The sequence below is a fragment of the Astatotilapia calliptera genome, chromosome 20, assembly GCF_900246225.1.
Source record: "Astatotilapia calliptera chromosome 20, fAstCal1.2, whole genome shotgun sequence".
Lineage (NCBI taxonomy): Eukaryota > Metazoa > Chordata > Actinopteri > Cichliformes > Cichlidae > Astatotilapia > Astatotilapia calliptera.
In genome coordinates, this window is record NC_039321.1 from 8,345,751 (window position 1) to 8,362,754 (window position 17,004).

At 38.4% G+C, this 17,004-nt stretch overlaps 1 protein-coding gene across 1 annotated transcript; it reads left to right on the forward strand.

Moving 5' to 3' along the window:
- Positions 1-13,860: 13,860 nt before the first annotated feature.
- Positions 13,861-15,367, forward strand: rho (rhodopsin). Its single transcript, XM_026153616.1, has one exon. It carries the CDS (start codon positions 13,958-13,960, stop codon positions 15,020-15,022), a length of 1,065 nt encoding a protein of 354 aa, XP_026009401.1. The 5' UTR covers positions 13,861-13,957; the 3' UTR covers positions 15,023-15,367.
- Positions 15,368-17,004: the final 1,637 nt, after the last annotated feature.

A 17,004-nucleotide genomic window follows, 5' to 3' on the forward strand; every position in this document is an offset into this window, starting at 1 on the left:
TCTGTTTTATAACTAAAACTGCATTTATCTTAAGTTGAACACTGGGGATAATATGCTATTGAGGAACCTAAAATCCTAGTTTAAATATCTATACTGAGGCTGTTTTTTAAGGCTGAGCAGGAATTAGTTTGATCATGTGTTTGAGTTTTGGAGCACTGTTGCTTTTCCTCACCTCCATTAGATCACCATGTGGGCGAAGCCACCTGATGTTTTTTTTTTTTTTTTGCTTTCTCACAGTCATTTTCTCTGCAGGCCAAATGCTATGCCAATCATCAGACCCCCCCATGTAATTCAATAAACAGACCTGAGGCCTTCTGGTGCTGCTGCTTCTATGGGGAAGTCTGTCTAACTAGCGCACTTCAATCAACTCTCAGGCTGTAGCCGGAGCTCCTCAAATATAGCTGTCAGAATTTCCAGCCTTTAGAGATCTGCTGGAGTCTTTAGTAACAGCGAGTTAAAACACAAACTCCTCATGACAAGAAACGCAAGTTTGATCATTTATAGTGTTTCCTCTGGTATTTAGAACAGTGAAATACTTAAAAAATTTCACAGTTACCTAAAGGAAAATACATCCCCAAAACATTAGATCCATAAATCAAGGTACTAGCTACAAGTCATTTTTTGTAGAGGAGTCAACTTCAGTTGCCAAAGAGATGAAGTGCAAAGCTTTTCTAGCCTTTCCCCACAGGGGTCCAATCCATCATCTGCTGATCTGCCTCTGAGTCTCTATTAGTCCCTCCCTCTCATTAGGGAAATAAAAGCCTTAATTGGAAATTGTGTTAATTCTCTGACATGTTTGAAACTGGATCTCCCCTTCTCTTTCTCTAAATTGGAGACACACTTGACAAATTTGGGGAGGCAGCTCCACTGATGCATATCCTGGTTTAAATGTTTTCAGCTTCGCCCACTTTCCCCTGTTCACGTCACATTATGAGCTCAATGATTAATGCCTTCAAAACTCACAAGCATGCTGGTTCACCAAAATTAATCGGCGGCGCATAAAAAGAATTTTGTTTTGAACAAAGAATAATCATGTTGATGACTAGTACAGCATAGGGGCTCATTGCTTTCGTCATGTAGGAAACACTCAGAAATAATAAATATATACTTAAAAAGATGTGGCTCGCAAAGGGTCTAGTTTATGGTTAGTATTGCTGTCAGGATTGGGGATGTTTCATCAGTCTCGAATGTGATCACTTGAAGCAATATTCTTTTTTAAAAAAATGCTCAGGTGAAACTACAGACTCTAGTTTCTATCATATCACCGCAGCCTGATGAAAAACACGTTTTTATAATGCAGTGAGCAAAGGAGACGGGACCACATTTGAAATGTTGCTGAAATGTTATTCTGTGTTGAGACAGTGGGGACGTAATATTGTCTTTTTATGTTCATCAAGAGGTTATTGAGAACATAACGGTGTATGCGTGTAACAAACAAGAGCAATCCTGAAACAACAGAGGCCATTGAGAATTATATATTTATTTATTTCAAAAAGCCGTTGTAAAGCTCTGTTACAAGTTGTTATTGTCATCATTAATTGATCTTGCTGTCTTTTCAGACAGTTATGTGTCTGTGGAATGTATGGCTGGTATAATACCAGATATTTAGCAGTCAGTACTACTGAATTTCTGCTACCTATTACTGGATGCTCTTGCTAACAGTAACAGAAGAATTACACGACTCAACAGAATATCCCAGATACTTTATGTAAACTCTTTTATTAAACATTTAAAATCACTGGCTTGGTGGTGGCAGACTATTTATTTAAAACTGAGTGAAATGTTAGGATGGTTGCCAAGTATCCTCATCAGTGGCGTGCACAGACATTTTGGGGGGCAAGTGCTCCAGGGGGAAAAAAGGGCACTTTTTGCATATGTGGAAAACCTTTTCTTTGTATAATAAAAAAATCGCACAGGTTAAATGCAATTTGACTTTTATTTTCTCCTTTCTCAGCCTCTCTTTCCTAGGCATTATGCTTGCTGAAATTAGTAAATAAATAGACCAAAATGTATGAGAACGAATAAGACTGACTGTGGTCATTACAAGAACAGGGCAGAATGGTCGTTTTCACAGGCAATTGGGAACTGCCTATTTTTCCTTTAGCAAATTAATGTGTTAATGTTGCCAATATGTTACACCAAAAAAAATTAACATGTCTAACCAGTGCTTCTCAAAACTTTTAACACCCCCAACACCGTACCCTTCAAACTACCAATAACAACGTCACTGTTCTGTCACAATCAGGTCACAACACAGTGCGTAAATGTCTGCGAGCATCGCTGAGTCAGTAACAACCAGTTAGGCTAAAGACTGCATCTTTAGACAGTTGGACGGTGTTCTAACTTTCTCACAGGAGACACCTACTAAAGACAGTCAAAGACATTAATTTCAATCTTACCAAAGTAGGACAGTAGTTGACGTTAGTTATGGAAAGGCTAATCCACAAAAACGGAGAAACGTCCATAATTCTATTATTCATAATCATGTCAAGGTTTTAGGTTTTTCTGCAGTTCCATCTCTAAAAAGTGTGATGTCTTCCCGTCACTGACTTCAGTTTGAAAACTTTGTATTTATTCACAGATTTCCGTGAGATCATCCTAAAATTTGTAACGAAAAATGGGCTCAAAAGAGCCCTCTGCCTAACGGCATGTAGCCTTAGCCTATAGCATAACGTGATATTTTCAATAGTGTATGCAAAAAGGTTGGAATTGATGGAGAGTGGGGTTGCCTAAATGGTTTAGGTTACATTTTAAATGTGTCGTTTTTTTGTTTATCCATATGGATGGATGGAGGGGTAAGCTGGCAAAGTTTGTCATGTGCAGTTTCTGACAGGCTACTTCACAACAAAACAATTGCAGGTTGGTCTTAGAGGGCAAACAGAATAATTTCACTCGATTCATGGGTTACCTGACTGGTTGGGAAGGGAAAGAGCTGCCGTGTTGTCCGCCGTGGCTCCCAGTCGCTATAGTTAGCCTACTATGCCTACTCCAAGTAGTCCTGTGTCATGCCGCTGCTACACGCCTCACAACAAATGAACTGCAAGCGTGTTCACGTGACACGGTGACAGTGAAAAAGCGACAGGGTTCGGGTGTCTTTGAAGAAGGGGCACAAATCAAGCCATTATTTTCACACCTTTTTAAATCGCGCAGCTTTAAAAAAAAAAAAAAATCACGTCTTTCAAAAGGGCACTTTTTTGGACTGAGGGCAAAAGGGCAAGTGCTTCAGCACCACCTCGTCTCTATCTGTGCACGCCAGTGATCCTCATATGTTTTTGTATTATACAGTGTATGTATTATTTATTAATGTAATTTCACTACTCTCTTACTAGCACTACAAAAAGCAACAATTAACATTTTGCTTTAATAATTTGGGTTTCAAAAGGTTTCATGAGAGCTGGTTCTGCTGACATCCTTTGCGGCATTACAATGGTAAAATAAATATGTATGAATGCTTTTCAGGTAAAGCCTTCCTTTCATGTCTGACCTGGACTGGACTGGGTGTCTAAAATACTCGCTTTTGATCAAAAAGTGATTATAATAACACTGAATTGTGGTCAATTTTGTTTAAAAAATTAATTATAAAATCACTGAAACACTGATCTCTTGATTAATTAATCTAATAACTCTTTCAGTTCCATTTATTAGTAGTGTTTGTGTTGCTGCTGGTAATGATATTTGTATTGGCCTCAAAATCCAGTTCTGATGTGGCTACTGTTGCCAGACAAGGTAGGGGAAATTGCATTTAAATGCTGGCACATTTGAGTTGGAAGTGTCACAATTCTGGATATCAATTTTGATATTTGTATTCAGCTGCCAGCTTGGCTTATGCATTAGGGGCGTGTACTTTGGAAAATTTGGACAGAGGAACGTTTTTCATTTGTGTTTGGTTCTGTGATTGCCAATACTGGCTGATTCTGGCGCATTGTTCATGAGTAGTCTGGAATAAGTCCAGCAATCAGGCGTGTTTGATTAAGGTCCCTGTTTGACTACCTGGCGTCATGCGAAGTGCGAACACTAGAAAGATTCACCCATCAACAAAGTGGCCCTTTAACGGTGCACCAAAAGCAAAGGAGGAAAAAATAATAATAACAAAAAACAGCACAAGCAGGAATCAATCCTGACCAGGGCGTTTACCTATAGCTGCCACGGTTTAGTTCACAGCTCTAAATTTTGTGCGGCTGTTTAGCATATGAATGATGAGATATGATAAAAGGAGTTTAGAGAGGGCTGATGAATATGTGTGGTTTTGAAGCGGTTCTTGTGTGATCATGTGCAGATGAGCGCGTGGGAGGTGTCGTGTGTGTGTGTGTGTGTCTGGAAGTGTTTGCTGATGAGGGTGACATTTGTGCTCACAGTGAGAGGTTTAACCACAAGCATCTGGGACTCTGAACCCTAAAACGTCAAGCCAGGAGAGGTAAGACCCAAGCTCAGCCTGGTAGTTTAGTCCTTTATCCTCCACATGTATGTGTGTCAAAGTGAAGATGCTGCTCTCCGCACACTCCACACAGGATTTCAGCACTCTGCACATACTCTGTGGATTCATCACCTTAGCAACCGGTCGATTGAAAGATGATGAATCATGCCAAAGACTGCTAATTTCTTTGCAGTTGTCAAACATGAACAATGGGTGGTAAGAAAGAGTCACAGAAACGTCAGAATGGTGTGTGTGTGTGTGTGTGTGTGTGTGTGTGTGTGTGTGTGTGTGTGTGTGTGTGTGTGTGTGTGTGTGTGTGTGTGTGTGTGTGTGTGTGTAAACTTGAAGAACAATCGAAAGAAACAGAAAGGAAGAGTGGCAAAAAATGAGGCTAATCGGAGGATGGTGATAGAAGTACGAGTTGTGGTGGTGCTTACTGTTTATACTTTTCACTAACCAATAGGCACGTGCAGGATTGATAGCTATACACGAATGTAAATATAGATACAAGCCCCTGACAATTTCAGGTGAGAGCAGATGGTGTTGATGCTGTATGATTTGATTTCCTCCGTGGCTCCAGTGAATGAAGCTGCAACAACACCTCTGACCTCATCCTCTCGATGTTTTATTGAGCCTGGATGCTCTTCCTGACAAATAACAGTCTTTGTTGTCAAGAGGGAGGGTCTGAGAGGTTCATCTGAGAAACATTAGTGCCACACAATAATAGCAGTGATGGTATAAAAGACACCGATTGAACACAGACATGTGTCAGCTGTAATACACTAGGATTCTGGGAATAGCATATTAAAAAGAGGCAGCCCTCAGATACTGCCAGCCTGGTATGCTGCTACTAATTCAGCAACAAGATGCAAATGTGGCTTCAGTTGATTCCTGTAGAATCAATAATAATGCAGTGCATGAACAATTTATGTCGTGCAGTATACTGAAGGCAAACAGCTCCCACTGCTGGTAAAGATGCTGGAGGCTTGTGCTGCGACAGAGACTCGGCTGCTTTTTGTAACGCTTTGAGCTTCAGAGTCTGTTTTCCAGTGGGGTTGGAAATGTGCCACGATGGGTGGTTTACTGACCAAGATGCCGTCACTAAACCACTCATTGCCTAGAAGCAAAAGATGCTCAGACTTCTGGTACGCAAAGTAATCAGCCATGATTTTGACAAATAATTACCTCTTTAGGTTGTTTATCTGCTCTCTTTTCTCCTGCAGAAGATAAATAACATTATTTTATCCCGGCAGAGCGCTCATACATCACTGGTTGCAAATGGTCTTATAACGAATTTGTGGAGCAACCTTGAAAAAATGATCTTATGCAACAACCCTTTGTTTATTTCACTGTTCTGTGTATCGTTTACCACATAGATCTCCATGCCAAAAGAAAATGTAAAAATTAAACACTGATCAGGCAGCAGTCTTGGCAGCATTTACTGATTTTCTGTTTTATAAAATGTGTTTATGGTCAAAACTGTTACTCGAATAAAGGAGAAATATTATGTTTTATGCATGTTTTGTTTGTTTTCTGGTGATTTATAGATCTAAAGCAGAATTGCACACGAGAAAACAAAAGTCACTCCTCATTTTGTATCATTTGCTAGGGAAAAATAGACTTATATGGAAAGACAGTACAATTCTAACAAGCTTGACAGCCTGTGATTTTGTGTCCAGTTCTCGTGTAATTTGGCATACCTCAAACCCACTGAGACCATTTCTCATGAGATCTTCGTGAAGGGCCGTCTGCTTCTCTCGGGTGCTGCGTCAGGTCTCTGCTGGATGTTTTTAAAATATCTTAAGGGCATGATTTTCAGACACAGTTCATCTGCTGTAAGTAGTTTTACGTCTTTTGTCCTCCATAGATTACTCAAATCTTTAAGGGATGCACTGCACACAGTGCTTTAAATATTCCAAGTTTTTTTCTAATGGATATTTGGGAATAAAATTGTTGGTTAAATTGTTGAATTCAGCTGAAGAAATGGGAATAAATGATGCATTTTTGTGACAGGACCTTTCCCATTTTTATTTAAAGAAAATACTTAATAATACTTTTTAACTGATTCTTGCAGCTCTGCAAGAGATTAATTAGTATTTAAGATGTTTCATCATTACTAAGTCACTAACTCAAAATGAATCTTGACATGCTTGACACCAGCTGATGTTATTTTTGCCGTTACGGGCCTGATGATGTGTAACCCTGTAGTGTGAATGTTTGTGGGAGCTGGAGGTGTGGAATGTGCCATGTCCTGGTCACAGTGTTCCCTCCTCTCTACCGGTCACTCAGCAAGAGAGTTCCTGTGGGCAGAGTGAGAGAGCATCACACTCAGCCCACACATTTGTCCTCCAAAAACCACAGTCATCTTCATAGGCAAAAAAGAAGCGAAACAAATAAGGCTGTGATGCTTTGGGGCATATAGTCAAAGATTTGTAAAAAGTATGTCAGATAAATGCTACTATCAGATGAGACTATAAATGACACTTGAGGGTGGCTCAACACGTCTAAATGCTTCCTTTCTTGAGTTTTAGCCAAGCTTTTTCTCAAAGAAAAAATACATGAGAAATTCATAAATGGACATGTGCAAGAGAACGAACTGGCTTTGTAAGAAATTATTTAGTAAATACTTGCTTACTAAGTAGTTGCGATGATTTTATTTTTCAATGTTGACCTTGACTTCATCCAAGCCATTTCCACTTTACAAATAAGCACAACCCAAGGCAGTAACAGTGCATGCTTCTGTTTCTGGAAGTCATACACTATTTATAAGGAGGCTGATCTTGTGTATTATTCATTAGAGAGGCCCTTGTCTAAGACGTCTGCTGCATAAATTCAAGTTGGATGCTTTTGAATTACCCAATGCTGTCTAGTTGCCCCCTGTCAGTTTAGCAGTTCAGTGAACAAATTGTCCTTTGCCCCTTTTTTTTTGTACCTATCAATGTACCCTACAATAACACAACAAATAATGCCAAAAATAACCAAACATTTTAAATTTGGGCCTTTTGCTAATGATTTTCAAGCCAGTTCTTCTTACTTACCTTCGGCATTTTCCCTGTTTCCTTTCTGTAAGAAGCTAGCTGAAAACTTTGGACTACAAAATATGGCTTCTTGACAGGCTGGATAAGAGCCAGAGATTAATAACTAGAGTTGGCAAAAGTACAGACATTCTGTTCTTAAGTAGAAGTACAGGTACTACTGTTAAAAACTACTCCAGTAAAAAGTTCGACTTCAACAACTTCAAAAAGTACCAGCTCTGAAATGCATTCAAAGTAAGAAAGTTAAAGTAGCTCTTTGGAGGACGTTTCTATTTTTGCGCAAAGCTAACTGAACCTTGTGCAATTTTAACACAATGATAAAATAAGATTAGTAGATGGAAATGCAAACTTTAGTTTAACTTTTTTATACTAATTATATACGGCTTGAATCTAAAGATTCTGAAAAAAGCTCTATTTTCTGTTGCCTACATTGTGGAGGGTGACTTTTCCTGTAACCAGATGTTTCATAAGTTGTCCTGTCTGATTTTCGTCCTCTACACTGACAGTGCACTGTTTATGCTGTCTTTTTTTTTAAACGGTATAAAGTTGGTATGAAGGTGGAATTCAGTCAATGAATCTAAGCATATGAATCTGTGCTACACTTGATGTAACCTAACTCTGAGCATTAAACCACACATGAAACCTCCACTAAACTACAGAGTATTTTCATGTAACCTTCAAATAGCAGTTAGTCTACTGCAGTTTGTTTTACAGCATATTTCACAATATGAAAAAACATAGTGTTACATGTACAGGCCCACTATCTAATTTAAAAACACAAGGACTTGCATGTAAACTTTAAATTCCCAGTTTATGAAATCCCACTGAGCATCATAACATTTAAATCTAACCTCTCTTCTCCCTCTCCTCTCCTGTCTTTCTTATTTTTCTCCATCTCTGAATGAAGCTAGCTCTCTTTCTTTTCCTCCCTGTGAAATACAGCATCTGGACCTTTAGCTAGCAACAAACTGTAGACACAAACAGTTTGTGTGTTTGCTGATGTTTGCTGAGCTGATTGAAACATTGCATTTGAAATTACCTGACACTTAAAAAGCGTTACTCCTTTTGCGGTCGCTCTTCTTTTGTAGTGCTAGCTAGATGCTGAAGAACCACAACCGCAACTTATGGACACCTGCAGGAAAAACCCCCAAAACAAAACAACCCTGTCACACTTTTAACCCCTACATTTTGGCACATGTCATCTCTTTTTCTGTGACATTCTCTGGTGATTAATAAACTTTCCTTTCATGTGTTACTGTTTAGGTTTAAATTGGTTTGATATTTAGAGGCCCGCAGTGACGAAATAATAACTCTTCCCAAATGGGTTAAACAGAAAGTAAAAGGCTGTTTTTAAAATGTAAGGAGTAGAAAGTACAGATATTTGTTTAAAAATATAGGGAGTAAGTAAAAAGAAGTCAGAAACAAAACTACTCAAGTAAAGCCCAACTACGGGAGGGCTCAGGGTGATCCAGCTCTAACTATAAGCTTTATCAAAAATGTCATCCCCTGCTTGTCATTCAAAATAAAAACAGGTTTAAGGCTTCACTTTTCAGACCTGGCATCTGTGTCTGTCATTCATGCTGTCTGTGGTGTTGACCTGAAATACAAAATCCCCGTTGGTTTCCTGTTTAATCTATACCAAAGCCATTGCAGTTCAAGATGAAATATGAATAACTTTGAACCTCTACATTGTAACCCTTCCTGCAAATGTCCTCTATCAAAGTATTCTGTGGGCAATATTACAGCAGTCCAGTAAGTAAATACTCATTATACTCATAATGGTTCTTTTGAAAAAAATATCTCTGATGGGAATAATAAAAATAAATATAAGTTATAGAAAAATAATAATATATTTTCATGTATAATTTGAGTGTGAATAGTAACTAAGGTCTTTAGCTTCCAGATACACCAGGCAAACAAAGAAAGATATACATGTACTAGAAAGTGAAAGTTTCCTACTGAGTAAAAGTAATATTATAAGTACATTAACTGAATGGTTAAAGGCAAATTCAAACAAGAGTCAAACTTGGGGAAAAGAATTGTTGTTGGAAGGTTGAACCAGAGGGTTTTGGTTGTTTATCTGGTTCCCCACTGGCCACTAAGAAGTTAGCAGCCGTTCTTTCTGTTGTCCAGAGAGTTAGTCATTACATTATTACATAAAATGTCTGCATGGATATATGTATAAATACACCATAAGGCATGTCAAACAGGAAGCCTGATTTTGGTGACCATACATTTGTGTGCAATTGCATTTTCTTTGACTTCCTGAGGAGGGCAGCAAAACACCTGCATAGTTTAAAACAAGAGACCAGCTCTGCAGCTCTGTCTTGGTCTCCTGCAGGATCTGTGAGCCTTGTCGATAAACTCTAGCTTCTTAGCTCTTCAAACACGAATTCTGTGAAATGTTGGGGAAAAGGTCATGACATTTCTCATGTGTGGCACACAGTACAAAGTGTTACCATGAGTTGAGAGAAAATAGAAGCATTACTTCCTCAGGGGGGGACGATTTGAATACTTTTATTTAACAGAAAGTTGGGAGATTTTGAAGCTTTTTCTTTTAAATCTGATTTGAGTAGTGAAAAAATGTAAATGTATACATTGCTTTTGAATTGCTGCTTTTGGTTGCTCCCTTGTTCACAAGGGATCACCAGTAGGTAGTTCCACTTCCTGATGCCAAAGTCCAAAGTGATTCCCACCTCCTCCAGAGATCAAGTCAGGGGTCTTTTGATTATTAGGCACTAATAGGCCACTATATAACATTTTACAATAACTACTTTAAGTTACTACTGGAAATACTCCATGTGATTTAGGTGATGGAGCTGTCCCTGTAGAGTGTGTAGACACAGGATACTCACTAGCTCAGTTTAGCTGTTTATACAACAATATGTGATTTTTTTTTTTTTTTAGTGTTGCAACTACACTTTTTTACGCAATCATATTTAGATCACGAATATTCATGCCTCAAGTTTGTTTCATTGAGTCATTTCCTGTGGTATTCTCACATTGGCACTAATTGTGCCATCAAAGAGGTGGCAGGTTAAAGATTATTTAAAGTCCGGTACAAATGTGTCATGCATTTCATTCACACAGAACAGTGGGTAATGTGAAAAATTTGGGGCTACAGTGCATGGCAATGGCTTGTGTGGCTTGTTATTGAACAAACAATTCTGGGTCTTTGACCCAGTTTTGAGTTTGTTATGGTTTTGCAGTTTATTTTATCAGTTTATTCTGTGATTGGTACCGTTTAGTTTTGGGTCCAGCTTTCTAGAAAACGTGCTCTGATTTTTATCTAAGTCACAAGTGCTGAAAACATAATGCGCCCCAATGCTAATGAAACGCAATCACTTACAATCAATCATTACCACCGTTATGGAACAAGGATTCACGGTACTGGGGAAAAGAGAGTGGATCCATTGGGTTGATCAGCTGGCCAAACTCATTTGGTATCATTGCCTTAAAAAATGTCTTCATATTAAACCTTCTCAACGTTTTGGAGATTCTATTTAATATTATTCCTCATAAACCTGCTTTGTTTAAGCCCACTGCACAGCTCTCATACTGTTACTGGTCATGAACACCATGCTTCCATCCTTTAAAACTGAATTATTGAGCTTAGGAGGTAATTTCCCATGACTAACTCACACTATGGATGTTTGGATGATGTGTTTTATATGGGACAGAACAACACCGTGTTTGTGGTGTAAGATGGATTTGTTTTAAGACACATGCATCATTCAGTAGAAATACTATCAGTTTTCATTTGATCTTGCTTGCCTTGTACGATGATAAATTTCAGCTCATGTTTGTGAACCTCAAACCTGCAAAAATATTTTTGCTTAAACATATATTATACTTGAGTCACTGAATACAGTTTCCACTGTGTCTTTTTGTCATCATCGAATGAAGAATCCACTTTTGTATCCACATAATAATTTCAGTTATCATCCACCAGAGAGCATAGTTTGCTAAGGAAGCAAAAATTCTGCTGACCATCCTTCAAGATTTGAAGATTCAGTTTCTATTTTTTTTTTTTACATTTTCCCTCAAACCATACTAGAATAAATATACTAGACTTGTTTTGAATCTTTGCTTAATTGGATAGATGTCCTTGTTATTTGTGTGTGTGTGTGTGTTTTGGAAAGATTACACATTTAACTGACTATTATCCACAGTCCTGCCACCCTAAACAGGATAGTAGAGTCTAGAAATAAGTATTTTATTCCAAAGACCAGCTCAGTATGAGAAGATCTGCAATCTTAATAGGCAAGCTCACAAATTTATATTATATAACACATATTTTCTGTTCTTGAATTTTTTTTGTTGAACAAAATAATTTCGTGTTTCTGTGGTAAACGTAATGAAATCACGTACGATCTGCATGAAATTCAACGCAGCTTAGATTGATTGGTGATTCTAAATTACCTAGAAGTGTGAATGTGAGTGCAAATGGTCGACTGTCTCTCTGTTTTAGCCCTGCCATAGACTGGCGACCTGTCCAGGGTGTATGCTGCTTCTCTCACTATGACAGCTGGGATAGGCTCCAATTGGAATACAGTACCAGAATCGCATAAAGCTAAAATAAAGCAATTTAATCACATGGAAATCCTTTTCTTCTTTTTTTAAATTTCCATTCAAGTAGTTTTTTGAGTGTAGTTGTATCTCCCAGGTCCTGTGTCAAGTCTTTGCTGGAGTTCTTCCTTTTTTTAAGGGCATGCTGCTGTAGCTAGTTTTTTAAGCCTGTGTTTTTTCCTCCTCTTGCCCAGTTTCCTGTTTTGTTTTGTTTTTAGGATGCGCTGCATACCATGTCAAGACATCAAGTTTTGGATTAAGAGTAACTAATAGTTCTTTGGGAATCACTTCACAGTGCAAAAATACAATTTTATGCCTCTCTTGTTACCTTTTATGTAGATTGAGACATTGGAAATGGGACATATTCTTGTTCGAGCCTACTTATTTATTGTTTGAATGAATCCTCAGTGTTTTAGAAATAAGCAAACAAAATTAAAAAAGAAAAGATTCCTCTGAAAATGGTCAAATACAAGAATAAACAGAAAATGAGTGTGAAAGCAGCCAATGTCCAAAGAAAAACTTTGAAAGAGCTGCAGAAAGCCTTGAGAACTATTGCCCTGAAGAACTGCTCAACACTTTTGCCCAGTGATTAATTATCTATGGATTATCTATGGGTTCATACATGTTAACTCTAGTTGTAACCAAGTGGATTTTTTTTACACAAAGCACTTTGTCTTTGCCTCATGTGCAAATTATTATTTATATCTTCTGACCAAGACAGCAGATGAAGAAAAAGGCTTTTTAATTTTCTCATAACGTATCCTTATCTCATATATTACTGTTTTCTAAGTTGTGCTTTTCTGTACTATACTGAATGTAGAGCAGAGGCAGTAATGTTGCTGAGTGGTGGACCATCTTAGCTGTTGGTAAAGAGCTCAGCACTTTCCTAATGGGTGTTGTATTAAAGAGATTTGGGGCTTATGGATGTGTTCCTCTCACAAGCCTGTAATGGATTTAATGTTGCGAGGGTCACTCTCACTCAGTAGGATACTGTGGGACTCAGATGTGATACTTTATTTTTCTTTCCTGGTCTTTTTTTTGTTTGCTTTGATTTTGGGTAGCACATGAAAATGAAACTGTATGAACTTTGAAGTTACTATTACTACTTTAGTGTAAGTTTTGGCATCATAGTAATGCTCTATTATTTTCTCTCTCCAGTGTTTAGCAGTTGTTGCAGGAAACTATGTTGGAAAAAGAAAAAACTATGAAATAAAACGAAATCAGCATCCAGTATTTAATAAAGAGTCTAAAATTAAGCATTCTGCAATGCCTATATTTGTCAATATTATTCAGGAATTTACTAGATGATGGAATTGAATTTGTAAATGGATGTGATTAATATAGAGAGATGCTATCCATTAGCAGCCCTATGCAAATTAATATTGAATGAAAGTTTAATATTTTGGCTAAATGTAAGCACTTTAAATTAACACAGTTAAAATAGATTTCTCCTAAAACTCACAGGAAAAGATGTCCATATTAGTGAAAATCCCCTAAAACTTCCAATTTAGAGCTTTATAACTTTGAGCCATGTGGAGGAGACTTGCAGAGATATTAAGAGACATCTGAACTGAACAGTTTCCCTCAGTTGTAGGTTTAAAGCTGACTGTGCACTAAAAGCTTATTTTCTCGCTAGACACGATGTTGTTAACATGCTTCAAAACATACAGTCACTGGATAGCGCCGTGTTAGACGTGAGCAGGTGTAACCTTAATATCTTGATGAGTGGTCATTAATGTTTGCAGTGGTGGCTGGATTAGTTATTAACTGTGGCCTAAATCAGTTTGTGCTGACAGATTGGGAAAGTGATAATCCAAGGTGTGCCTTTAAAAGCCAGACTGTAGCTACCTGGTTCCATTTGTAGCATTTGTACCATCACTCTCCCAAACAGCCAGAAGAAACACCTCTGAAGGGCTGATCGCAACCACAAGCCGCAACCATGAATGGCACAGAGGGACCCTTTTTCTATGTCCCTATGGTAAACACCACTGGTATTGTCCGGAGTCCTTATGAATACCCTCAGCACTACCTTGTCAGCCCAGCAGCTTATGCTGCTCTGGGTGCCTACATGTTCTTTCTCATCCTTGTTGGATTTCCCATCAACTTCCTTACTCTCTATGTCACCATTGAACACAAGAAGCTGCGAACCCCACTAAACTACATCCTTCTGAACCTTGCGGTGGCTGACCTCTTCATGGTGTTTGGAGGATTCACCACAACGGTTTACACCTCTATGCATGGCTACTTCGTCCTAGGTCGCCTTGGCTGCAATCTGGAAGGATTCTTTGCTACCCTCGGTGGTGAGATTGGTCTCTGGTCACTGGTTGTCCTTGCTGTTGAAAGGTGGTTAGTCGTCTGCAAGCCTATTAGCAACTTCCGCTTTGGGGAGAACCACGCTATTATGGGCTTGGCCTTCACCTGGCTAGCGGCCCTTGCTTGCGCTGCACCCCCTCTTGTCGGCTGGTCTCGTTACATCCCTGAGGGCATGCAGTGCTCATGTGGAGTCGACTACTACACACGTGCAGAAGGCTTCAACAACGAGTCGTTTGTTATCTACATGTTTATCTGCCACTTCACGATTCCACTGACTGTTGTGTTTTTCTGCTACGGCCGCCTGCTCTGTGCTGTCAAGGAGGCTGCTGCTGCCCAGCAGGAGTCTGAAACCACCCAGAGGGCTGAAAGGGAAGTCACCCGCATGGTTATTATGATGGTTATTTCCTTCCTGGTATGTTGGCTGCCCTATGCCGGAGTGGCCTGGTATATCTTCACACATCAGGGATCTGAATTTGGACCAGTCTTCATGACCCTCCCAGCCTTCTTTGCCAAGAGCTCTTCCATCTACAACCCTATCATTTACATCTGCATGAACAAGCAGTTCCGCCACTGCATGATCACCACCTTGTGCTGCGGGAAAAATCCCTTTGAAGAAGAGGAGGGAGCATCTTCTACTGCCTCCAAGACCGAGGCTTCCTCTGTGTCCTCCAGCTCTGTGTCTCCTGCATAAAAGGGGCGTCAAGCAACGGCTCCGTGATCCGCCATCCAAGACGAAGACTTCTGCTCCCCCAGGGAAACTACTGAAGGCTAATGTCTACAGAAATAATTTCCTTTTTGTATTTTTACAAACGAATTGATTCAACCTAAAGACAGTTGCAGTAAAGGTCAGCCCATTACAGAGTTGTTCCTGTATGTACAGAATATCCAACTTAACAATCGGTGAGATTTTTTTTTCCTGAGAGGAAAAGGAAAAATGCTAATCTTTCACAGTTGGATCCTAAATGATACTGGCTTATTTTTGAATGTAGAGGCATGTAATCAAGGCAACGTAAAATAAAACGCACTTTGCAAATGACGCATCCTGTTTATGTTTTACTTACAGTTTGGGTGGCAAAGTTCATATGATTGTAGTATATTTAATCAAATAAATAAATGTGAACGACCTATTCAGAATGCATTTATGTCTTGAGTCAGTTTAGATTTTAGAGCTGTTATTGCAGTTACTACTGCTCATCTACTGTTAAACTTGATGAAACAGTACACAAAAACTTAGTACTTAGTGTTTACAAGTGGCCTCTATAATCTCATTTCAGTCACAGGTCACCTTGGGCTTAGAACTTGGCCTAATAAAGAGATTACAACATTATAAGATCTTATTATCGGTGAGTATGCATGACACCAGACACAACTTTATCTGATAATAGATATTAATCACATTATGTAAAGGTTGACAAAGATTTATTAGATGACCAAATGAGTCTAACCAAGTGACACCTTCATGCAAATTCAATGGAAACATTACAGGTAGTGTGAAAGGACGAATCAATCAAGACTCTATTACACGTAAACCTAATTAGTATTAATAAGGAGTATTGATATTTAATGGTTTATAAAACTCTCTAATGTTTTAATAGCATAATAGTATATTACATAAACAATAGTATTACACACACACACAGCGTGGTGCTTGTGCAGTGGAACTGCATGAGCACAATATGAGCACAGGTCTTTTTGCATCACAGATACGTTACTGAACAAGGTGAATTGTGATGCTTGTGCTCTTGGTAACTTGTAGTTGGAGTCCAGAGCAAATTTCCTTCCTCTTTGGGGAGAATGAAACATAAAATAAAGTAATATTAGTCATTATTATTATTATTATTAATAATAATAAAACTGAATTTACATTTTTAAAGCCAAATTTGAGCTGGCACACTGGACTTCTCTAAGAAATCAGAAATTACTCAAGCATTTAATTACCAACATTCAATCACTAAAAATATTTTTTCTGTTCAGGACTGCAAGTAATTAACTTTTTTTAAAAACATTGTAAATTCATTGATAACAGCAATGATATTTTAGTATTAAAAATAAAATTTAATTTTTTACAGAAACACTTAAAATATTATTTTGGTTATTTACTGTTACTGTTGTTAAGGGTAACTAAACTGTACACTACCTTGTGGTGTAATACATTTGCTAAACTGGTACACTCATTCCTATATGGCAATGAGTAATTATCCGTTTCACAGTTCCAAATTGTCCAAATGTATTAAAACAGCACCCATAACAGCATGTTAGCTCCTTGTATCCATGCTGCCATGTTATGTTTTTGTTTTGTTTTTTTCCAAGTTACCCATTTGAGTTACAAATTAAAACTAAGACATGAAACCTATGACTGTGGACCTGTTGGACAACTACTTGCCTTTTTCCTGCTTTTCTGCACAGTGTCCAGCATTTACATAAGTAGACAACCTTCAGACACTGACAATCTGTGTAAACTTCAGTTTTTTACCCCTCAGCCATAAAAGGCTCATGTGGTGTTGTTGTTGTCACCCTCCCAGGCAGACAATGTGGACACCCGAGTTTGTTAATGCGATAACTCGAGAACGAAGTGACGTTTGAGATTCAGATTGATACCATCAGTGCTGCTTCTACGTTTGAATCACAGTGATCTTGATCTTAACGCCAGAGGTTAAGTTTTCTGAAAGTCTT

Excerpts from the sequence above, each read along its gene's own strand:
- rho (XM_026153616.1), top strand. The coding sequence starts at position 13,958 with ATGAATGGCACAGAGGGACCCTTTTTCTATGTCCCTATGGTAAACACC.